Genomic DNA, 24,925 nt, shown 5'->3' with positions numbered 1-24,925 from the left:
TGTTTCTCCTTTCTCTCCTCAGGGTTGAGACCATGTGTATCCAGCTGAAGGAGGTCGGTAATAGAGTGAACTTCATCAAGCGTTCCCTCCACACGCTGGACTCTCAGATCGGCCACCTTCAGGACCTGTCAGCTCTGACCGTGGACACCCTGAAGACCCTGACCGCCCAGAGGGCCTCTGAAGCCAGCAAGGTCCACAACCAGATCACCAGGGAGCTCAGTCTGTCCAAAAACTTTGCCCCCAGTCTGGCCCCCACCCCCCAGGACCCTACCCCCCAATCCAAGGGGGTAAAACGCAGCGTGGGCGCCTACTTCGGTTCCTCCTTCCCCCAGGTGTCCGGGGTGGTGGTGGGGGGCAACATGGCTGATTCTCTGTTTGGGAGTGGGGTGGACCCAAACCCGCCACTGACGCTCAGTCCCCCAGAGCGGAGAGGAGACTGGGCTGGGCTGGGGCACCAAGCTACTGCTGCTATAGAGGCTGGATCCTCCACGGGTGGCAGTGCTAGTCACAGTGCCTTCTCCCTCTGCCCAGCTCCGGCGCCCCCTACTGTCAGTCCTCCAGAGCTGCGGCTACGCGGCCACTCCTTCACCCAGTGGCAGCTGACCCGTCCAGTGCAGGTGGGCATCTCCGACTGCCCCTCCAGCCTGCCCAGCGTGCCCTCTGCTAGGGCTGCTTTCTACGTCAGCTCTACCCCCTCCCAGCCCTCGGTCTCCAGCCACCCAGAACTCAGCCTGGCTGGGCCAGACAAAGACAGAACCTCTGCTTCCACCTCTGCCTTTGCTGTAGAATTTGGTGCGTTTGTTGGTAAGTATAACTGTGAGGAGAAAGACGAGGACACTAGCTGTGTGTACCCCACTGTTGTTGTTGTTGTGTCCAAGACTTCTGACATTGCTCGCCCCGTTTGCTTGCCTGCTTCCATTGAGAAACGGGAAGCAATTGGTGAGAAGGAGGGAAGGTGTGAGAGGGAGGGGAGGGCAGAAGGATATGTGAATGAGGCATTTTCCGATGACGAGGGAAGACCGGAAGGAGTTCTGATGGGTGGGCAGGGCAGAAATGCTGAGCTTCCGTTGGCTCCTGAGACCGCCCGTCAGGCCGCACCCTCGCCGCATGCTGACGCTCACAGGAACAGCCCCCTCCCTGGCTGCGCCCTGGCCTCTGCAGTGATGCCCAGGAGACCCCGCGGCTGTAGAACCAGAGAGGTGGGGTCCTCAAGCCCCATGGCCCAGCCAGGGTCCCCTCAGCAGGGGGAAAGGACTGAAGCCCCCCTGAGAAGTGACAGCAGGGAAACTACCAGAGACAGAGGTTTGAGTTGGAGTTTGAGTCAGAGTTTAAGTTGGCAGTGGGGAAAATCTCAGATCACACTCTACCTTTCACCTGTAACACACCTTTTCCTAACCAGGGTGAAGTATGGTTGTTAGTGGTCTAACGGGGTGGTATGGGGTCTAACTAAAATGAAATAACCACAGGTGTGTTCTCAAAATTCAAAAACCCTGAGCATAACCTGATATGGCACCTGCTCAATCAACACTTCAAAATAAACCAATCAGTATGGCACCATGCTCAATCAACACTTCAAAATAAACCAATCAGTATGGCACCTGCTCAATCAACACTTCAAAATAAACCAATCAGTATGGCACCATGCTCAATCAACACTTCAAAATAAACCAATCAGTATGGCACCTGCTCAATCAACACTTCAAAATAAACCAATCAGTATGGCACCATGCTCAATCAACACTTCAAAATAAACCCATCAGTATGGCACCATGCTCAATCAACACTTCAAAATAAACCAATCAGTATGGCACCATGCTCAATCAAGACTTCAAAATAAACCAATCAGTATGGCACCATGCTCAATCAAGACTTCAAAATAAACCAATCAGTATGGCACCATGCTCAATCAAGACTTCAAAATAAACCAATCAGTATGGCACCATGCTCAATCAAGACTTCAAAATAAACCAATCAGTATGGCACCTGCTCAATCAACACTTCAAAATAAACCAATCAGTATGGCACCATGCTCAATCAAGACTTCAAAATAAACCAATCAGTATGGCACCATGCTCAATCAAGACTTCAAAATAAACCAATCAGTATGGCACCTGCTCAATCAACACTTCAAAATAAACCAATCAGTATGGCACCATGCTCAATCAAGACTTCAAAATAAACCAATCAGTATGCCATCATGTTCAATCAATAGACTTCATAAACTCATAGCAACAACTCATTGTCATTCGCCAGTAAAACATACACATTCGATAACAGTCAATAAACGGTTGGTACCCTTAGTGGCTTGCGAAAGTATTCAGCCCCCTTGGCATTTTTCCTATTTTGTTGCCTTACAACCTGGAATTAAAATAGATTTTTGGGGGGTTTGTGTCATTTGATTTACACAACATGCCTACCACTTTGAAGATGCAAAATATTTTTTATTGTGAAACAAACAAGAAATAAGACAAATTGAACTTGAGCGTGCATAACTATTCACCCCCCCAAAGTCAATACTTTGTAGAGCCATCTTTTGCAGCAATTACAGTTGCAAGTCTCTTGGGGTATGTTTCTATAAGCTTGGCACATCTAGCCACTGCGATTTTTTTTGCCCATTATTCAACGCAAAACTGCTCCAGCTCCTTCAAGTTGGATGGGTTCCGCTGATGTACAGCAATCTTTAAGTCATACCACAGATTCTCAATTGGATTGAGGTCTGGGCTTTGACTAGGCCATTCCAAAACATTAAGATGTTTCCCTTAAACCACTCGAGTGTTACTTTAGCAGTATGCTAAGGGTCATTGTCCTGCTGGATGGCGAACCTCCGTCCCAGTCTCAAATCTCTGGAAGACTGAAACAGGTTTCCCTCAAGAATTTCCCTGTATTTATCTCCATCCATCCATCATTCCTTCAATTCTTACCAGTTTCCTAGTCCCTGCCGATGAAAAACATCCCCACAGCATGATGCTGCCACCACCATGCTTCACTACTGTGGGGATGTTGTTCTCGGGGTGATGAAAGGTGTTGGGTTTGCGCCAGACATAGTGTTTTCAATTTTAGTCTCATCTGACCAGAGTACCATCTTTCATATGTTTGGGGAGTTTCCCACATGCCTTTTGGTGAACACCAAACGTGTTTGCTTATTTTTTTCTTGGTCTGTGAGTTTTGGTGGGCGGCCCTCTCTTGGCAGGTTTGTTGTGGTGCTATATTATTTCCATTTTTTAATAATGGTTTTGATGGTGCTTCGTGGGATGTTCAAAGTTTCTGATATTTTTTTTAGAACCCAACCTGATCTGTACTTCTCCACAGCCTGTTTAAAGAGCTCCCTGGTCTTCATGGTGCCCCTTGCTTAGTGGTGTTGCAGACTCTGGGGCCTTTCAGAACAGGTGTATGTATACTGAGATCATGTGACACAGATGGACTTTATTTAACAAATTATGTGACTTCTGAAGGTAATTGGTTGCACCAGATCTTATTTAGGGGCTTCATAGCAAAGGGGGTGAATACATATGCATGCACCAGTTTAATTTTGGGGAATTTTTGGAAACAAGTAATTTTTTACATTTCACTTCACCAATCCAATGCAGGCGATGGTGGTCCTTAGCCAGTGCGGCAGTGGGAAACAGAGGGCTAGTGTTGCTAGTTAGCAGGATGATGTTTCTTCACAAGACTCAGAGAAAACCCTAGTATTTCCTGGTGTCTAGGGTTGCTATCTGAGCTCGAATAAAACTATGGTAGCGTACATACAATATACATGTATTTGCCTCTTATGGAGATGGCTTGCTACGCTAGTTATCTAGTGTTGGCTAGCTAGTGGCTAATATTAGTGTTGCATCGTACCTTCAGACGGGACACAAAGCAAACTGTAGAATTGCCCGTTTCTAGAGTCGCTATCTGAGAGGTATACTACGATTTGAAACTAGATCTACTCAAGACTTTTATAAAGCTAGCCAGCTTCAGTTAGCTTCACATTCAAGCCCAGGCTTCATCCATACTAAGGTGGATTTTGATCATGCAGCTAATGCAAGCAGGCTCAGAGGGGATTTCCACATAACACAATAATTTGGATAGCCACTCAAGCTTCCCCTTATGTGGGTGCTAGAAAGTTAAATATCAAGCAAGGTTGTTTCATTGCCCCCCATCGTGTTATGTGGAAATGCACTGTCAGTATGTTTGTTTTTTTAACTACACTTGTATGCCGCCTCGCCATGCTAGCTTCGCCCTCGTGTGGGTGCTAGCAAGCTAGGTAGTGCTCGGTATCAACAGCCAATCCAGTAGGGACTGGAAGCTATGCTGAGCTTTAAATTGGTCAAGTACATCGCAAAGTATTTGCATAAAGTTCCGGTTTCCTCATTTTTGGTCCCATCCTGTTCACGTCCCTCGCCCATGCTCGCATCGCCCAACAGTCCCACGCCCACTTAGCTTCTCTTCCATTGGAAATGAATGACTTATCGTAGTTTCATCGCCCACGTCACTTCATGTGCAACATGCACGTACAGTTAACTGGCTAGTCGAACACCGAACTCTTAATTGAGACAATGTTCGCATTTTTATGTTTTAGGCTGAAATCAACATGAAAGAAAAGTTATTTTGCAAATTCAGCAGGCTATGCTGTGACATAGGCTATTAGAAGTGCCGTTTAGTTAGTGCCGTCTTTGTGCTTTCGAATGCTTATCAATGCACAAGTCCCTATTTCCCTACCTATCAATAAAATCATTTTAGAAAATCATACAAACGTTTCACTATGCGTCAACTTTCAAATGCATGCTGTGATTACTAAATGTGTAATGTGGTGTTTTTAATATTACTATAGAAAAAAATACAGTTAAAATTGTATAAAATAGTTCATCAGTCGTCCTAAAATGAAGGGGATGACAACGTAGTCTTGGTGAGAGGGGGAATCTAATTTCATTGGTCCTCAACTCACGGCTCAGACGCTTCATTCAGATAAATGGAGTTAGCCCTGAGTTAGCCTGCCCCTGATCAGGTTAGTTCTGAAGGATCCCTTGCAAAATGTTACTCCGAGTTGACCACACTTACCTCGCTAACTCCTCTTTGTAGTATAGGGCTCTGGTCTCGTCACTCAGTCATCAACTCTTCTTAGCTACTTATACAGGTTCACATGCTAGTGTGCTACATATACAACAGCTACTTACATTACAGCTAAACGGTTATAGAAATCTACCTTAAACTGGGAATCAAAATCACCTCAGAACTAACTCCGCCCTCCAACTATTGTAATTTGTTCCCTTCACTTTCCCTATTGACCCTCTGATTTGGCTAAGGGGGATCTTTAAAGGCGTTGCATGGTCAATCCTACGTCTGCATTGGCCATGTAGCGTTTATGGTAATACGGCCTAGGAAGAGGTGCCTGGGCTGTAGGGTGCTAGGATCAGATTTGTAATTAACTCGTCGTTGTTGTCTCAATTTCAGATTTCTCTCTTTCTCTTGCTCTACCTGTCAATTATTATGTCAACCTTTTGTCTTGTCTAATGTCATTGTTGTGTTGGGGTGTTGGCCTCTGGTTGATGGTGACAGAGTTGTGACTGTATCGCCATGGATTGATTGATTGGTTGAAATTTGCAACCTTTCCTGAAATTGTCTGTATTGGTTAAAGGGTTTGTCACATGGAAAGGTTGAGGCACCTACCCTCTGTCCATCTGTCTTTCAGTGACTGTCCCAGAGGTCTAAGATGTTCTCGCTAAGGCACAGAACCAGGTTTGGCCAACTCCTGACCTGGATCAGGGTTTGGGTCAATTCCATTTTAATTCAGAAAGTTATCAAATTGAAATGACCCCAACAAAAAAGCCTGCAGCCTTCCAGGACAAGTGTTGGCCACCCTTGGTGTGATGCTGTCTCTGTATCTGTCTAACAGTGTTCCCCGTCCTCCAGGTCATAAAGACAACCTTCACCTGGACCTGCAGCGCTCCTTCCCCAGAGACATCTCCTCCAGACAGCTCAGCCCAGCCACGCAGCCCAGGGAACAGGTGAGACAGTATGTGGGGTTATGTGTGTGTTCCTCCTCCTAGGTATTGAGGCAGTTATTTACTTGCTCTTAGTTCCTGGTTGGGAAGTGGTTGTTGGTTGGTAGAATGTCAGTCAATGTTATGACCATTTAAAAAAACAACCTGTTAGTTCTAGTTCCCAGGGCGGAGCAGTTTATTTACATGAAACATCACAGAGACACTTCCACAGAACAAACAAGAATTCCTTAATGGCTTCCTGTCCAAACACATTGTCCCCACATATCCTAACCTTAGCCTCACTATGTGAAAAACAGGAAAACAGATCTCATCAGCTGAGCCCAGTAGGAGGAAGTTGCTCCTAGACACTGATGCCAGTGTGTCTTTCTCTGTGTCTTTCTCTCTGTCTACAGGGTCATCCTGAAGGCCAAGGTAATATGAGGACGGTCAACTCATATGCTGGCTTCACTGAGTTTGACCGGAGTCCCTCCTTCCTCCATCCAGACTCCTGTAAGTCCAGGAAGATAGACCTGTGCTGCTAGACACATGAATACACTGCAGAACCCTGACAAGACCTGCCAGAGGTCATGACATGTATACTATGTGTGCTAACTGAAAGGGTCTTTGGTTGTTGTGGGTCTGCAGCTCTCAGTAAGCGAGAGAGGAGCGGCGTGTCAGCGGAAGACATCCTCATCCACGAAGACCCCAGAGCTGCACTACTACTGGTGAGAACTGTCCCATAACTGTATGATGTCTTACACCCCTTCAGGTTCTGAAATCAGTACTGACTCACTGTACCACTGACTCACTGTACCACTGACTCACTGTACCACTGACTGACTGACTGACTGACTGTACCACTGACTGACTGACTGTACGACTGACTGTACCACTGACTGACAAGTGATTGACTACAAGTGACTGACTGACAAGTGATTGACTACAAGTGACTGACTTTACCACTGACTGATTGACTGTACCACTGACTGATTGACTGTACCACTGGCTGACTACGACTGGCTGACTACGACTGACTGACGACAGCCGACTGACGACAGCCGACTGATTGACTGACGACGGGTGAGTGATTGACTGACGACAGCCGACCGACTGGCTTGACTGTACGACCGACTGGCTTGACTGTACGACCAACTGTACAACCGACTGACTGTGTGACTGACTGTGTGACTGGCATGTTTTCCTCTCTCCTCAGGAGAGGGCTCAGGTCAAGACAGCTCAGGCCAGTAGTCTGTAAGTACCTGGCATGCATTCCTACCATCATCCTGGTTTTTCAGCTGGGGTCAACTTACACTTACAGCCCTGGAAGAGTAGAGTAGATGAACTCACTTACAGCTGTGGGTCTAGTAGATCTCTTGGTTGTTGATCAGTTCAGTGTTCCCACAGTTTGGTTCGTAACCCTGGGCCAAGCCTGGCTTACCGTTACCATGGTGACCGGAAACAATGTTCCAATCACATTCCCAAAACAGCTATTAGGGGGAGTGGGTGGTTGCCCGTAGTGTTAGTATGTGTTAATTAATAGGTGAACGGTGTTTTACTACTGTTCTACTGTATAGTGTCTGTGAGAGTATAGGCAGCGCCATTGAGGCCATCTCCATTTTGAAGTAGTACTTTTTATTCTACTACTTCTATGAGTTGGTAAACAAACTGAAATGGTGCATACTGCTACTTGGAGTGTGTTGTCTGAACAGGTATAAAGTCAAGGTTGGTGATCTACTGCCACCTGTAGTTATGGAATGTTTGCTCACAAGTATAATTCATTGGCTGATCCCACTACTTTCAAATTCTGGAAATCCTCATTGACGATGCACATGCAAAATGGGTTATTTCTACGTTTTTTATTTATTTAACCTTTATTTAACTAGGCAAGTCAGTTAAGAACAAATTCTTATTTACAATGAGGACTTACCAGAGGGCAAAAGGCCTCCTGCGGGGATGGGGGCTGGGATTTAAAAAATCACGTCAAGAGAGACAGCACTACATAAAGAGAGAATTAAGACAACAACATAGCATGACAGCAACACATGGAAACACTGCATGGTAGCAACACAACATTACTACAACAACATGGTAGCAACACAACATGGCAGCAGCACAACATGGTACAAACAATTATTGGGCTCAGACAACAGCACAAAGGGCAAGAAGGTAGAGACGACAACAAATGTAATGATCTCTATCTCTGAGGTGGATGTTAATGTCCGTTGTGTGTTCTCTCTCTCAGCAGGGCACCAGGGGAGGACTCAGGTATAAATGGTATGTGTCCATTGGAACTTGCTTTCTGTACTATTACTGTAACTTGATAGTTCCTGATTTCTTTCTCTGAGATGAACAGGCGGTTCACCTCTCTATTCGCCTCTTTGACAAATTATATTTTCTCTCCTTCCTCTCAGCTGCATCATGTCTCTACAGACACGCCCATCTGGGGAGCAGGAAGGATTGTGAGTGGCTGTAACTTTCCCTTTAACTACTTCTAACTCCTTGAGATGTGAACCATCCCTGTAACTCCATCTAACTCATTGTGATGTGAACTATCCCTTTAACTACGTCTAACTCATTGTGATGTGAACTATCCCTTTAACTACGTCTAACTCATTGTGATGTGAACTATCCCTTTAACTACGTCTAACTCATTGTGATGTGAACTATCCCTGTAACTCCATCTAACTCATTGTGATGTGATCTAACCCTTTAACTACGTCTAACTCATTGTGATGTGAACTATCCCTTTAACTACGTCTAACTCATTGTGATGTGAACTATCCCTGTAACTCCATCTAACTCATTGTGATGTGATCTAACCCTTTAACTACGTCTAACTCATTGTGATGTGATCTAACCCTTTAACTACGTCTAACTCATTGTGATGTGAACTATCCCTTTAACTACGTCTAACTCATTGTGATGTGAACTATCCCTGTAACTCCATCTAACTCATTGTGATGTGATCTAACCCTTTAACTACGTCTAACTCATTGTGATGTGAACTATCCCTTTAACTACGTCTAACTCATTGTGATGTGAACCATCCCTGTAACTCCATCTAACTCATTGTGATGTGAACTATCCCTTTAACTACGTCTAACCCATTGTGATGTGATCTAACCCTTTAACTACGTCTAACTCATTGTGATGTGATCTAACCCTTAAACTACGTCTAACTCATTGTGATGTGATCTAACCCTTTAACTACGTCTAACCCATTGTGATGTGATCTAACCCTTTAACTACGTCTAACTCATTGTGATGTGATCTAACCCTTTAACTACGTCTAACTCATTGTGATGTGATCTAACCCTTAAACTACGTCTAACTCATTGTGATGTGATCTAACCCTTTAACTACGTCTAACTCATTGTGATGTGATCTATCCCTTTAACTACGTCTAACTCATTGTGATGTGATCTAACCCTTAAACTACGTCTAACTCATTGTGATGTGATCTAACCCTGTACCACTAAAATGAATTCACCTCTTCACCTCTGTACTTTTTCATCCTTATTCTCTTCCCTACATGCTTATTTTTTATTGTACTTTTATTAGCAATAGTCATGAGAGGAGAGCTTGCAAGTAAGCATTTTGTTGTGTTGTGTACACTTCCTGTAACCATGCATATCACAAATACACTTTATATTTAATTGGATTTGAATAACTGACCATTTTATTTTTCTTAGCAATTGGTTCCCCTTTCAAGCCAATGGAAAGCTACCAATACTCGGGTGAGGTTTGGACCTTAAAGCATACTGTAGTCAGTCTCAAGTCACACCCTATTCCCCACTACATGGAGTAGGATGTCATTTGACTACTGTAGCCTCCTGCCAATGTTGTGTGTATTTGACTCTGTGTGTGTTTCCCTCCCTGTAGCTGTGGAGCGTAACAACCTGATGAGGCTGTCTCAGAGCATCCCCTTCACCCCAGTGCCCCCTAGAGGTAAAATACAGTATTTACACGTCCCCTTCACCCCAGTGCCTCCTGGGTCCATTTCATCAGGCACCACACCGAGTCAGGGTTTCAATTTCTTTCACAGACTGGGTCCCAGGTGTGAATTGGAAATGTGTTTTTGCATACCTCAACTCCCCCTGACACACCCAAACCAGTTGAACCTATAAACCATCTATCCTGTGTGGCTGCAATTATGTATTTAATACACACCCACACTCTCTCTCTGTCTGTGGGTGCTGCTCCCTGTAGGTGAGCCAGTAACAGTGTATCGTCTGGAGGAGAGTTCTCCCAACACCATCAACAACAGCATGTCCTCCTGGGCTCACAAAGGTCTCTGTGCCAAGATAGAGTTCCTCAGTAAGGAGGAGATGGGAGGGGGGCTGCGACGTGCACTCAAGGTACAGTTGGTGTGTGTGTGTGGTCACTACTGTCTAGTGTCTTCACTACATGTAACAGAGATGGAACTGAACATTAAAAAGTATTGGTTTGTTGCTTTTGTTGTTGTTGCATTGTTGTACAATAATGTATTTCTCGGGAGGACAATAAACTATAACTATTGTATTGTACTCTAGGTGCTGTGTACGTGGTCGGAGTATGACATTCTGAAGCCAGGTCACCTGTATATCGTTAAGTCCTTCCTACCAGAGGTGGTCCAGACCTGGCAGAGCATCTACAAGGAGGACACTGTACTGCTGCTCTGTCTCAGGGTAGAGGAGAACACACACTCACACACACTGCGCTTCACCCAATGATATATATATATACACACACAGCCGTGGCCAAAAGTTGAGAATGACACAAATATTAATTTTCACAAAGTTTGCTGCTTCAGTGTCTTCAGATATTTTTGTCAGATGTTACTATTGAATACTGAAGTATAATTACCAGCATTTCAGAAGTGTCAAAGGCTTTTATTGACAATTACATGAAGTTGATGCAAAGAGTCAATATTTGCAGTGTTGACCCTTCTTTTTCAAGACCTCTGCAATCCACCCTGGCATCCTGTCAATTAACTTATGGGCCACATCCTGACTGATGGCTGCCCATTCTTTCATAATCAATGCTTGGAGTTTGTCAGAATTTGTGGGTTTTTGTTTGTCCACCCACCTCTTGAGGATGGAACACAAGTTCAATGGGATTAAGGTCTGGGGAGTTTCCTGGCCATGGACCCAAAATATCTGTGTTTTGTTCTCCGAGACACTTAGTTATCACTTTTGCCTTATGGCAAGGTGCCCCATCATGCTGGAAAAGGCATTGTTCGTCACCAAACTGTTCCTGGATGGTTGGGAGAAGTTGCTCTCGGAGGATATGCTGGTACCATTCTTTATTCATGGCTGTGTTCTTCGGCAAAATTGTGAGTGAGCCCACTCCCTTGGCTGAGAAGCAACCCCACACATGAATGGTCTCAGGATGCTTTACTGTTGGCATGACACAGGACTGATGGTAGCGCTCACCTTGTCTTCTTCGGACAAGCTTTTTTCCGGATGGCTTCTTTGCTGCCCTTCTTGACACCAGGCCATCCTCCAAAAGTCTTCACCTCACTGAGTGTGCAGATGTACTCACACCTGCCTGCTGCCATTCCTGAGCAAGCTCTGTACTGGTGGTGCCCTGATCCCGCAGCTGAATATTTGTTTGTTTGTTGATGATCCGATAAATGGTTGATTTAGGTGCAATCTTACTGGCAGCAATAGCCTTGCCTGTGAAGCCCTTTTTGTGCAAAGCAATGATGACGGCACGTGTTTCCTTGCAGGTAACCATGATTGACAGAGGAAGAACAATGATTCCAAGCACCACCCTCCTTTTGAAGCTTCCAGTCTGTTATTCGAACTCAATCAGCATGACAGAGTGATCTCCAGCCTTGTCTTCATCAACACTCACACCTGTGTTAACGAGAGAATCACTGACATGTCAACTGGTCCTTTTGTGGCAGAGCTGAAATGCAGTGGAAATGTTTTTGGGGGATTCAGTTCATTTGCATGACAAAGTGGGACTTTGCAATTATTTGCAATTCATCTGATCGCTCTTCATAACATTCTGGAGAAAATGCAAATTGCCATTATACAAACTGAGGCAGCAGACTTTAAAAATTAACATTTGTGTCATTCTCAACTTTTGGCCACGACTGTGTATATACAGTGTGTATGCATATATATATATATATATATATATATTTTACACTCAGGGTACAAAACATTAAGAACACCTTCCTAATATTGAGTCTCCCCCCACTTAAATCTTTTGTCTTGCCCATTCACCCTCTGAATGGCACACATACACAGTCCATGTCTCAAGGCTTAAAAATCCTGTTTTAACATGTCTCCTCCCCTTCGTCTACACTGATTGAAGTGGATTTAAAAGGTTACATCAATAACAGATCATAGCTTTCACCTGGTCAGTCTATGTCATGGAAATAGCCATGTTTAGTACACTCCGTGTGTTTGTTCCCTGATTCATTCCCATTACTTAAAGCCCTGAAAGGAGGAGTATGAATATGGCGTCCTGGTAGCTTCAAAGGCTCTTATTGGCCAAGACATATTGTCAACTTTCCAGGGTTTACAGTGCATTCGAAAGTATTCAGACCCCTTGACTTTTTCTACAACTTTATTTTCAAATGGATTCAATTATTATTTTTCCTCATCAATCTCTACACAATACCCCATAATGACATATCGAAAACAGTTTTTTAGAATTTTTTGCGAAATGTATTAAAAATGTAAAACAGACACCTTATTTACATAAGTATTCAGACCCTTTGCTATGAGGCTCGAAATTGAGCTCAGGTACATCCTGTTTCCATTGATCATCCTTGATGCTTCTACAACTTTATTGGCGTCCACCTGTGATAAAGTTAATTAATTGGACATGATTTGGAAAGGCACACACCTGTCTATATAAGGTCCCACAGTTGACAGTGCATGTCAGAACAAAAACCAAGTCATGAGGTCGAAGGAATTGTCAGTAGAGCTCCGAGACAGGATTGTGTCGAGGCACAGATCTGTGGAAGGGTACCAAAACATTTCTGCAGCATTGAAGGTCCCCAAGAACACAGTGGCCAAACTGAGCAATCGGGGGAGAAGGGCCTTGGTCAGGGAGGTGACCAAGAACCTGATGGTCACTCTGACAGAGCTCTAGAGTTCCTCTGTGGAGATGGGAGAACCTTCCATAAGGACAAACATCTCTGCAGCGCTCCACCAATCAGGTCTTTATGGTAGAGTGGCCAGACGGAAGCCACTCCTCAGTAAGAGGCACATGACAGCCCGCTTGGAGTTTGCCAAAAGGCACCTTAAGGACTCTGACCATGAGAAACAAAATGATCTGGTCTGATGAAACCAAGATTGATCTCTTTGGCCTGAATGCCAAGCGTCACGTCTGGAGGAAACCTGGCACCATCCCTACGGTGAAGCATGGTGGTGGCAGCATCATGCTGTGGGGATGTTTTTCTGCGGCAGGGACTGGGAGACTAGTCAGGATCGAGGGAAAGATGAATGGAACAAAGTGCAAAGAGATCCTTGATGAAAACCTGCTCCAGAGCGCTCAGGAACAAAGTCTGTGGCGAAGGTTCACCTTCCAACAGGACAACGACCCTAAGCACACAGCCAAGACGACGCAGGAGTGACTTTGGGACAAGTCTCTGAATGTCCTTGAGTGGCCCAGCCAGAGCCCGGACTTGAACCTGATCGAACATCTCTGGAGAGACCTGAAAATATCTGTGCAGTGACGCTCCCTATCCAACCTGACAGAGCTTGAGAGGATCTGCCGAGAAGAATGGGAGAAACTCCCCAAATACAGGTGTGCCAAGATTGTAGTGTCATACCCAAGAAGACCCGAGGCTCTAATTGCTGCCAAAGGTGCTTCAAAGTGTCTGAATACTTATGTAAATGTTATATATGTAAATGTTATATTTCAGTTTAGAATTTTAATACATTTGCAAACACTTCTAAAGACACTTTTTTTTTTTGCTTTGTCATAATGGAATATTGTGTGTAGATTTGATGAGGGGGGGAGGGGAACAATTGAATCCATTTTAGAATAAGGCTGTAACGAAACAATGTGGAAGAAGTCAAGGGGTCTGAATCCTTTCTGAATGCACTGTATAAACTGTACGTCATTGGCTTCACCTCTGTGTACACACACTCTTCATAATCACACACCATAGCAGGACAACTATGTTTAGTTTTCCTCTTTAATATATGATAATTTCCACCACCCTCTTCCTCCATTCTATTCATCCTTCCTTCTCTATCCTTCCTTCCTCTGGTTTATTCAAGGTTATTCAATGTGGAAATACCTCATACACTGGTATCATCTCTCTTGACAGGAAATTCAACAGCAGAGAGCTGCTCAGAAACTGACATTTGCCTTCAACCAAATGAGGCCCAAGACAATCCCTTACTCTCCCAGGTAAACTAACACACCAGAGCCACACTTCTCATTTAGCTGCTTGTTTTCAGCTGCTATCCATTTAAAAATGTATGTCTTTTGACATTTGAAACAAGAATTTCAGAAGACACAGTGCCTACCTCTCTCTCTGTAGGTTTCTGGAGGTGTTTCTGTTGTACTGTCACTCAGCAGGCCAATGGTTCGCTATAGAGGAGTGTATTACTGGAGAGTTCAGGAAGTTTAACAATAACAACGGGGACGAGATTGTCCCAACCAACCTTCTGGAGGAGACCATGCTGGCCTTCAGCCACTGGACATATGAGTACACCCGGGGAGAGCTGTTAGTGCTGGACCTACAAGGTAATACTGACATTCAACCCTTAACCTTTAACCCCTGATCCTTCAGTAGGGTTGCAAAGGGTCTGAAACTTTCCAGTAAATTTCCAGAATTATTTCGGAAATTTTCCATGGGAAGTTAAGCCCGGGTATTTTGCTTAAATTCATCAAAAAAAGTTAGCTTATAACAGTGAACCTTTTTGTGGGATACACATAAGGCAATTCTAGGTCTTGTGACATATTTAGTTTAACATATCCCCAATTAAATGGAATTGCAACCCTCTGCATGCACAGTGCATTCTTCCATCACATGTACAGCTGATTCTCATCTTGCACACTAATGAGATGCTATTGAGCCCACACTACTACACTGTCTGAGCCAAGGACTACATGCTTACTGGTAAGTTTTGATTACAATACTGGGTGGGGTGAATATATTTTATGACATACGTGATTTTTTGTTAACTAGTAAATAGTAGCCTACAGCAAAGTGTGTTTAAATCATTTCTAACTTGTTAACAATTTCTGCTAGTTAATTTTGCTACCATGTGGGTTTTAGCTTGCTTGTGCCTGTTAACTGAGGAGTGTTAATTCACCTGTTTCCATACATGTTTCCTTTTAAAACATTTGTCTTACAAAGGAGTTGTTTAATCTAACTGCTTAACTATTTATCTGTACATGGAATTGTATTTGTTATTTTTTTACTCATTTTTTCTAATCTTTACAGGAAAATGCCACATCTATCTGATGTGTGGAGACATTACACTGCAGCTAATGTAGTAGGAAAATCTGTGTACATTGCAAATACTGTGCCAAATCATATGTGAAGAATGCAACAAAGATGCAGAATCATCTGGCCAAGTGCATAAAGTTCCCTCAGCACTCACAACAAGCAACCTCTGACAAAAGTCCCTCTACTTCTATTCAAGGTGAAAACGATGAATCAGACACCTTATCGATAGCAACAGCTCATGGTCCTCCTGGAATCAGACGTTTTTTTGACTCAATGGAGGAACGTAGTCAGAGAAATGCTGATGAATGACTTGCTCGAGCTGTGTAGGCAACTGGTTCACCTCTGATGCTCACAGGCAATGTGTATTGGAAGATATTTCTGAATGTTCTTTACTCAGCATACACCCCTCCAGCCAGACATGCTTTATCTACTCATTTGCTGGATGCAGAGTTCAACAGAGGTCAAGCAAATCATAGAGAAAGCAGACTGTATTGCAATCATCTCTGATGGGTGGTCGAATGTTTGTGGGCAAGGAATAATTAACTACATCTCCACCCCTCAACTAGTATTCTACAAGAGCACAGACACAAGGGACAACATACACACCTGTCTCTACATTGAAGATGAGCTAAAGGCAGTCATCAATGACCTTGGACCACAGAAGGTATTTGCACTGGTGACCGACAATGCTGCTAGCATGAAGGCTCATTGGTCTAAAGTGGAGGAGTCCTACCCTCACATCACACCCATTGGCTGAATCTGCTCCTCATGGACATCATGGCACTGAAAACAATGGATACACTCGACAAGAAAGCCAAGGAAATGGTTAGGTATGTGAAGGGTCATCAAGTTATAGCAGCAATGTACTTCACCAAGCAAAGTGAGAAGAATAAGAGCACCACATTGAAGCTGCCCAGCAATACCTGTTGGGGTGGTGTTGTCATGTTTGACAGTCTCCTGGAGGGGAATGAGTCTCTCCAAGAAATGGCCATATCACAGTCTGTCGATATAGACAGCCCCATCAAGAGCATCTTCCTGGGTGATGTATTTTGGGAGAGAGTGGTAAGCAGCCTGAAACTCCTGAAACCTATAGCAGTAGCCATTGCACGGATTGAGGGAGACAATGCCATCCTGTCTGACTCTGCTTGCAGATGTAAGAGGAGAAATCCGTACTGCCCTGCCCATTTCACTGTTGCTCCAAGCAGAAAAAAATGCAGTTCTGAAGTACATCAAAAAGCATGAAGACTCCTGCCTGAAGCCCATACACGCCGCACCATACATGTTGGACCCCAAGTATGCTGGCAAGAGCATCCTGTCTGGTGCAGAGATCAACAAGGCCTATGGTGTCATCACTACTGTGTTTCACCACCTTGGCCTGGATGAGGGCAAGTTTCTTGGCAGTCTGGCGAAGTACACTGACATGCAAGGACTTTGGGATGGAGATGCAATATGGCCATCGTGCCAACATATCTCATCAGCCACCTGGTGGAAGGGACTTTGGGATGGAGATGCAATATGGCCGTTGTGCCAACATATCTCATCAGCCACCTGGTGGAAGGGACTTTGTGGATCTGAGCCTCTTTCCCGTTGCCTCCATTATCCTCCAAATCCCACCAACATCAGCCGCCTCAGAGCGCAACTGGTCCTTGTTTGGGAACACGCATACCAATGCACGCAAGCACCAAGGCTGACCAATACAAAGGTTGAAAAATTAGTGGCCATATGGGGCAAATTTGAGGCTTTTTGAGCCTGACAACGAGCCATCCTCAACAAGGTTGGAAAGTGACAGTGAAGATGAGGCCTCAGAGTCTGATGTTCAAGAGGTGGACATTGAGGAGGTCCAGGGAGAAGACATGGAAGCCTGAGAGGAAGACAACCAAAGCTTTAGTTTCTAGACTATCATTTTACAGATGTATGTTGAAAACCTTTTTGTTGTTCAGTGAAATCATCCCATGTGAAGAGTCAACTAATTTCATTAAAGTTCAATTCGTAACTAAATTGTTTTGGGGTTTTTTCTATTGGAAGCATTTAATCATTTGCAATTATGTCAATGTAAAATGTTTGTGTCTCCATATGATATGGTAAATATATCCAATGCAAAAACATCTACATTTAAATGGTATTAATTTGCATATATTCCCATTAATTCCCACGGAAAGTTTCCACCTGAAATTCCCCAAAATATGCAACCCTACACTTCAGTGACTGGACATATGAGTATACTCAGGGAGCGCTGTTAGTGCTGGACCTGCAAGTTAATACTGACCCCTAACTTCTGACCTCCAACCCCTAACTTTTAACCCCTGACCCTTCAGTGACTGGACATACGAGAACACCAGGGAAGAGTTGTGCTGGGCTGGTAGAAATCCTGTAAATACAAATCCCTCCCATTAGTAACTGCTATATTTGTGTTTTTAGGAGTGGGGGAGATTCTGACTGATCCGTCTGTCATAAAGAGTGGAGAGAAGGGGTGTGTAAACCTGTTTTCTGTTCTCACATTCAAAAATCATGTTTCACTTTGTTATAAAAGATTTTACAACACTCACATTCTATTTTAATCCATAGATCATACAACACAATATTTGGACCTTTAGAATGATCACATAATTAATAATGTTCTCTTGACTAATCTGTAGGTCATATGACATGATATTTGGTCCTGCCAACCTGGGAGACGACGCCATCAGAAACTTCCGGGCCAAACACCACTGCAACTCTTGCTGCAGGAAACTCAAACTTCCCGGTAGGGAATTCTCTCTCTGTTTGTTTACCGTTTGCATCCGAGTGTGTACATTACTATGGAGACGAGGTGAGCTTATATTTTGCTAATATAAGGCTCTAGGACAATGAAGTAGTGACATTGTTATTTCAGCTTTATGTAGTAGATGGATGCCTGGCTGTCTGCCTCATCTCTCTCCTCTTCCTGTGTCTGTTAAGATCTGAAGCGGAACGAGTACACGCCGGACAAACTGATGCTGCCTCAGGACGAATCACACGACCCCGGAAGCGGGACCCGCCATTCAATGAGGCTCATGCTCTGATCCTATAGGACACAGCCAGAGAGAAGAGGCCGGTGCTGTTATTCTATTGGCCAATGCCAGAGAGGACAAAGGAAAAACTAGTGTGCACACCTCATGGCTAGAAGGGATCCAGCTTTTGTCAAATTAGCATCAGATTTGACCTTTGGTAGCAGGTTGGGAGGACTTAATGCAGCAGGTTAGGAGAATGATGTTAATGTTAGGAAAAGATTTAGGATTAGCGACAAAAAAAATATATACTTTTTACATTAATTTGACAAAAGCTGGATAAGGTGGGTCTAGCCATGACCCATCTCATCCAATCAACTGGAAGAGCCACGCCTGTGTTTCCATGGAGACCCATGTATGCATGCAGAACTGTGTTACTTTTGTATCTGTCCAACCAATGCCAATCAGCAACCAACATGATTATTCAAAAAATGTGTAAATGGGGAACAAAACTTTTTAAATGTTTTTTTACTACAAGTTTATATGGTGTGTGTGTGTGTGTGTGTGTGTGTGTGTGTGTGTGTGTGTGTGTGTATATATATATCTATATAAATATAAATGGCTATCAACAGGTACAATATCATTGCATAAAGAGACCAGTACTTATTCTGAACTATGAAAAGTTGCCTTGTATAAACTAAAGTGCATTGTCTGTCTGTAGTGCAGGACTGTAAGGGTCAACCTGCTGAGATACAATTTGCAACACTTTATACAGAATGTCACCAGATACTTTTTTTATAAATGTAAAATACATGTATTATTATGGAATTAGTGGTTCATATTTAATGAGAAGACACATGAATTTGAAAATCTTGTAAAATATGGGCAGATTGCAATGCAACTTTTACAGTACATATATGTACTAATTGTGTTGAACTCTTCTGAAATGTGTCCACTGATTATTTCTGATAGTTTTTAAATGTTACAATGCTGGTACTATTATTGTTATTTCTTTGTCATCACGCAAATACCAATCTAGTGTATCTTATAGATACTTATATCTGCTACTGAGCAGAAGCAGATGCTGTTTTATTCAGGGGCGTGTAAGGGTCTATAACTCTATACATGTTCTACTGTATAACATTTTAAACTAATAAAATGACAGTTATGTCCCATTCCTTGTACAGTATGATGCTGATACTGTCTGGTGGGGATGAGGTCCCCACATTCTTCAGTAAGACTGCAGCTGCTGGCAGACAGGCCCACAGAGAGAAACACTCTCACACACACCTGTTGATGAGCCAGCTGATAAAGAACCCAGTAGCCAACAGTTATTCATCAGTTACTCGTCTGTAACCCGACACCTTTACCCTACAGTTAGGTCTGGATGGGAACTCCACCTACATCTTTAGCAGTTTGGGAACATCGATCAACAGTGGTGAAACTCTTCTTGGTGTTGTCACATACAAAGTCCAGTGGAAAGCAACATTGTGTAAAATAAGAGTATTGTAATGAAACCGCAGGGAGCAGGCCTTGAACCCTCGACCTTCTAGCCCGAGGTCTGGCGCGCTATCGACTGCCGCAAAAGCATGCTCTGTTTTTATGTCTTATGAATTTGTAGTTCGCAAATTTCTGTGAAAATAGACAAAATGCTTTTTGATCTTCGGCCAATAGAGAGAGCAGAGTACAGTATATTGAAAGTCTGTTGGTCGAATAGCAGATTATTTTAACCACTTCCTGTCTAGGCTTGATAAACCAGTCTACTTGTTACCTGAAGGGCGTGGTTATATGGGCGCCAGTGAATCTGCCGTTTACTCACATTGTTCGTAACAGTGCTCACCTGCTCTCACTTTGTCTCTTTCCCATTGCTCTCACACACAAAAACACGTCCCAGAGAGGAGAAACTACCAAGAGAGAAGAATCATGTCTGTGGAAGTCCACATAGAATATTGGTAAGTTATTGTTTAACGTTGTACTACATCTGTTAATGTCTACTCTACAATGTTAGGAGATCTGTTAATGTCTACTCTACAATGTTAGGAGATCTGTTAATGTCTACTCTACAATGTTAGGAGATCTGTTAATGTCTACTCTACAATGTTAGGAGATCTGTTGTTATACTAAAGAAAACAACAGTGAGACAGTGAACAAACTGTCTGAATGTGTTGGTATTGGTTCAGGTTATTGATTTAATTTGCAGACAAAAACAAAACATTAACATGATTTTCCAGTTAGAGAAACTCATTATTTACATCATCAGTCTAACATTTACCAACATTTTAACTACCCTCTCCATTTCTATTGTCCAGTGTAAAGTTATAGATTTGACATGCCATGTGCAGCCTGTGTGTGTGTTTACGGTGTGTGTGGGTGTAACGGTGTGATTGTGGTCTGCAGTAGTGGATGAGGGTACGAGTCTCGCTATCAGGACCTAGCATCTGCCATCAAGCGGAACGTTCCTGATGTGATGGTGACGGGAACCACAGGGCGGCGCTGTAAGTCACACACACACACACACAGCTTGAAGTTACCCTGTCAGATAGTGACCTCACAGCTGTGCTTTACACACAGAACGACGTTACAGATCTCATCGGATGTCAACTACACTCTAATGTTTCTAAAATGCCGACTGCACATGTGAGAGGTTCCATGGACAGAGATAGAAACATCCATTAGATTTGATCAATACCTCAGTAGATTATTGTTATATTCTAACTGATAATGGTTTGTCCCACAGCCAGTTTCGAGGTAACAGTGAATGGTAAACTGGCCTACTCTAAACTGGAGGCAGGAGGATTCCCAGACACCAAGGAGGTGGGTGTTACTCCTGTTCTGAACACCAGGTAACACCATACTCACAATGTATCTTCATGTATCGTCTGAGGTAAAGCCACAGTATCTGAACCTGAACAGTAGTTCAGAAGTGTTAAATTAGGGAGCATGGATAAATGGGATCCAATCCCAGTCAAGTCATACTATTTCTTTAAGCATTTCATTGTACTGTATAGTATACACCACGTGTATCCTGTGCATATAATATGACAAATATACCTTCATTTGATTTATCTCCTCCTCTGTAACATGTGCTCTACTGTCTGACCAGATGGTGGCGATGGTGAAGGAGGTGAGCCGTGGAGGAAAGGTCGAGAAAGTGAAGAAGAAGAAGAATAATAAGTGTTTTCTCCAATAGATGAGTGGTTATTGAGAGAAGGAGAGTGTTTTTTTAAGATCCTGGGTCCTGATCTGATTCTATTAATGATTGTTCACAATGAAACTAGGGATGTGAACATGAAGTCTACAGTCATTTCAACTCTGTGATCTGAGGGAAATACTCTCATCCTGTGTCTCCGTGTTATACTGTCATGTCTTATGTTATTCCTTGCCTGTTTTTCTTTCCTTATACAGACCAAGATATTATAGACTGACTGGCATTTAGTTTTACATTCTAAAAATATTGTACTCAATGTAGACTAGACCTCTGCAGTTGAATAGGCTGTACGTGTATTTTTAAATGATCAAATCAATTCTAGGAATCAATTAGTATTGAGTTTGTGTGTTGGGAGGGTGCTGTTGGACATTTACAATAATGCTGTTGGACATTTACAATAATGCTGTTGGACATTTACAATAATGCTGTTGGACATTTACAATAATGCTGTTGGACATTTCCTGGTGTTGTTGGACATTTCCTGGTGTTGTTGTGTTATTATTGGATGTTGTGCCAGGCAATCTTTCCTATCTTCACTTTGCCTCTTTCACTTTCTTTCTTAGCGGGTGTGATGATGCAATAGATATACTGCCACGGCCTTTATAGCGGTCAAGGGATTTTATTTGATCTTATCTGATTTTGTGTGTAGGCCGAGACTGGATTCTATCCCCAAAAATGTTATTCCTCTGTGTGTTATATAATTGTAGAGGTACAAAGTCTTTAGTATTAGTTTTTATATGGCTGTATAAAGATGACAGTTTATTATCAAACTTGTGATAGAGATCACACTTCAGCCAAGAGGGGAATTTAATGCAGTTGAGATGTGGGAAAGGGAATTACCACTCTGCCATCTGGAGTTTTACTACATTTTTACCAAAACTGGATTCCATGTAACTTAGAGGTGATTGATTATTCATTATATCCACTCTATTAGCCTCTGTCAAATGCATTTTAAACTGTAATACATCTGTTCTGTGATGTCCTCCAGCATATTGGAGAATATTCTAGAATCTGACCCTTTCTACCCCTCTCTCTCTCTCTGGCCCCCATCTAACCATGTCCTTCAGGTAACAGGTGGATAGAGGGAGAGTCACGCAGCTTATCTGTGACAGTGCCCACCTGCTCTCACATCTCTTTCGCATTGTTCTCTCTCTCTCTCTCACACTCACTCACACACACACACACACACACACACACACACACACACACACACACACACACACACACACACACACACACACACAAAGAGAAGAATCATGTCTGTGGAAGTCCACATAGAATGTTGGGTGGTTATTGTTTAACGTTGTACTACATCTGTTAATGTCTACTCTACAATGTTAGGGGATCTGTTAATGTCTACTCTACAATGTTAGGAGATCTGTTAATGTCTACTCTACAATGTTAGGAGATCTGTTAATGTCTACTCTAGAATGTTAGGAGATCTGTTAATGTCTACTCTACAATGTTAGGAGATCTGTTAATGTCTACTCTACAATGTTAGGAGATCTGTTAATGTCTACTCTACAATGTTAGGAGATCTGTTAATGTCTACTCTACAATGTTAGGAGATCTGTTAATGTCTACTCTACAATGTTAGGAGATCTGTTAATGTCTACTCTACAATGTTAGGAGATCTGTTAATGTCTACTCTACAATGTTAGGAGATCTGTTAATGTCTACTCTACAATGTTAGGAGATCTGTTAATGTCTACTCTATAATGTTAGGAGATCTGTTAATGTCTACTCTACAATGTTAGGAGATCTGTTAATGTCTACTCTACAATGTTAGGAGATCTGTTAATGTCTACTCTACAATGTTAGGAGATCTGTTAATGTCTACTCTACAATGTTAGGAGATCTGTTAATGTCTACTCTACAATGTTAGGAGATCTGTTAATGTCTACTCTACAATGTTAGGAGATCTGTTAATGTCTACTCTACAATGTTAGGAGATCTGTTAATGTCTACTCTACAATGTTAGGAGATCTGTTGTTATACTAAAGAAAACAGTGAGACAGTGAACAAACTGTCTGAATGTGTTGGTGTGGAACCAATAGACTTCCTATTGGCTCAGGTTATTGATTTAAAGAGAGAGTTTGCAGACAAAAGCAAAACATTGACATGATTTTCCAGTTAGAGAAACTCATTATTTACATCATCAGTCTAACATTTACCAACATTAACTACCCTCTCCATTTCTATTGTCCAGTGTAAAGTTATAGATTTGACATGCCATGTGCAGCCTGTGTGTGTGTTTACGGTGTGTTATGCTAATGCAAACATCAAAACGAGCTCCCAGGGGGGGCCTAGGACCGAGTTCGGGAAACCCTGCTCCAGTAGATGAGTGGAGAGCAAGAGGTGGAAAGGAGAGAGGGGGAGGACAGTGTTTTATAAGATCCTGAGTACTGACCTGATTCTATTAATGATTGTTCACATTGAAACTAGGGATGTGAACATGGAGACTAGTTAGTTAAATAAAGCAAGGCACGTCAGTTAAGAACCAATTCTTATTGACAATGACGGCTAAACCTGGACGATGCTGGACCAATTGTGCGCCGCCCTATGGGACTCCCAATCACGGCCGGCTGTGATACAGCCTGGAATCTTCCAGGGTCTGTAGTGACGCCTCTTGCACTGAGATGCGGTGTCTTAGACCGCTGCGACACCAGGGAGCCCCTAGAGTAATTTCAACGGTCTGTGATTTAAGGAAAATACTCTCATCCTGTCTGGTTTATACTGTTATGTTGTTATTCCTATGTTTTTATTTCATGATACAGACAGGGATATTATTTAGACTAGCATTTAGATTTATATTCTAGAAGTTATATTCTACTCAATATAGATCTCTGCAGTTGTACTTGTATTTTTAAATGATCAAATAAATGAAATCAATCCGTTGGTATAGTGTGTGTGTGTGTGTTGGGAAGGTTATAGGGGAGCAGGGCACACACACACACACACTGCACTTTACCAGGTAACATCCACACACTCCAGCAGCATCACAGACTGGCCTACCAGGTGACAGTAGTGCGTGCACCACGGACAGATACAATCTCATACCGCCTGAGATCAGAGCACCAATTTACTGCAGGCTTCCTGTCCAGATCCTCATCTACCAATCTTTCGCTCTTTTTCTCCTTTCTCTCTCTATCCCACCAGGTTCTGAATTATCAGAGAGGGATATATCTGCTCTATACACAAATCAACATCCTACTGCTATTACACAGTGACAAACTGGCAGTGCCAGCAGTGGTGTAAAGTACTTAAGTAGTACTTTAAATTATGTTTACTTAAAATGTTTATTTGGGGTATCTGTACTTCACTTTACTATTTCTATTTTTGACTTCTTTTACTTCACTACATTCCTAAAGAAAATAAT

General features: G+C 42.9%; 1 protein-coding gene across 3 annotated transcripts in view; it reads left to right on the top strand.

The window, feature by feature from the left end:
• Positions 1-24,443, top strand: part of LOC110526654 (transient receptor potential cation channel subfamily M member 7) — an 89,201-nt gene extending 64,758 nt beyond the window's left edge. The window contains exons 26-44 of one of the 3 annotated variants that reach the window (XM_036981029.1): positions 23-804; positions 5,893-5,987; positions 6,377-6,473; positions 6,609-6,688; positions 7,177-7,214; positions 8,209-8,237; positions 8,375-8,422; positions 9,656-9,700; positions 9,846-9,911; positions 10,173-10,321; positions 10,496-10,630; positions 14,242-14,324; positions 14,458-14,663; positions 17,791-17,842; positions 18,009-18,115; positions 18,310-20,290; positions 20,736-20,833; positions 21,076-21,152; positions 21,442-24,443. In XM_036981029.1, the coding sequence (XP_036836924.1) occupies positions 23-804; positions 5,893-5,987; positions 6,377-6,473; positions 6,609-6,688; positions 7,177-7,214; positions 8,209-8,237; positions 8,375-8,422; positions 9,656-9,700; positions 9,846-9,911; positions 10,173-10,321; positions 10,496-10,630; positions 14,242-14,324; positions 14,458-14,663; positions 17,791-17,842; positions 18,009-18,115; positions 18,310-18,413 (2,116 nt within the window). In that variant the 3' untranslated portion in view covers positions 18,414-20,290; positions 20,736-20,833; positions 21,076-21,152; positions 21,442-24,443. Of the gene's footprint in view, positions 1-22; positions 805-5,892; positions 5,988-6,376; positions 6,474-6,608; positions 6,689-7,176; positions 7,215-8,205; positions 8,238-8,374; positions 8,423-9,655; positions 9,701-9,845; positions 9,912-10,172; positions 10,322-10,495; positions 10,631-14,241; positions 14,325-14,457; positions 14,664-17,790; positions 17,843-18,008; positions 18,116-18,309; positions 20,291-20,735; positions 20,834-21,075; positions 21,182-21,441 lie in introns of those variants that run through there. The other 2 variants (XM_036981028.1, XM_036981030.1) reach the window with 2 other exon arrangements.
• The last annotated feature ends 482 nt before the right edge of the window (positions 24,444-24,925 follow it).

The sequence above is a fragment of the Oncorhynchus mykiss genome, chromosome 6 (assembly GCF_013265735.2).
Source record: "Oncorhynchus mykiss isolate Arlee chromosome 6, USDA_OmykA_1.1, whole genome shotgun sequence".
NCBI lineage: Eukaryota > Metazoa > Chordata > Actinopteri > Salmoniformes > Salmonidae > Oncorhynchus > Oncorhynchus mykiss.
The sequence above is the reverse complement of the archived record's forward strand: the minus strand, read 5'-3'. Positions and strand labels throughout refer to the sequence as shown.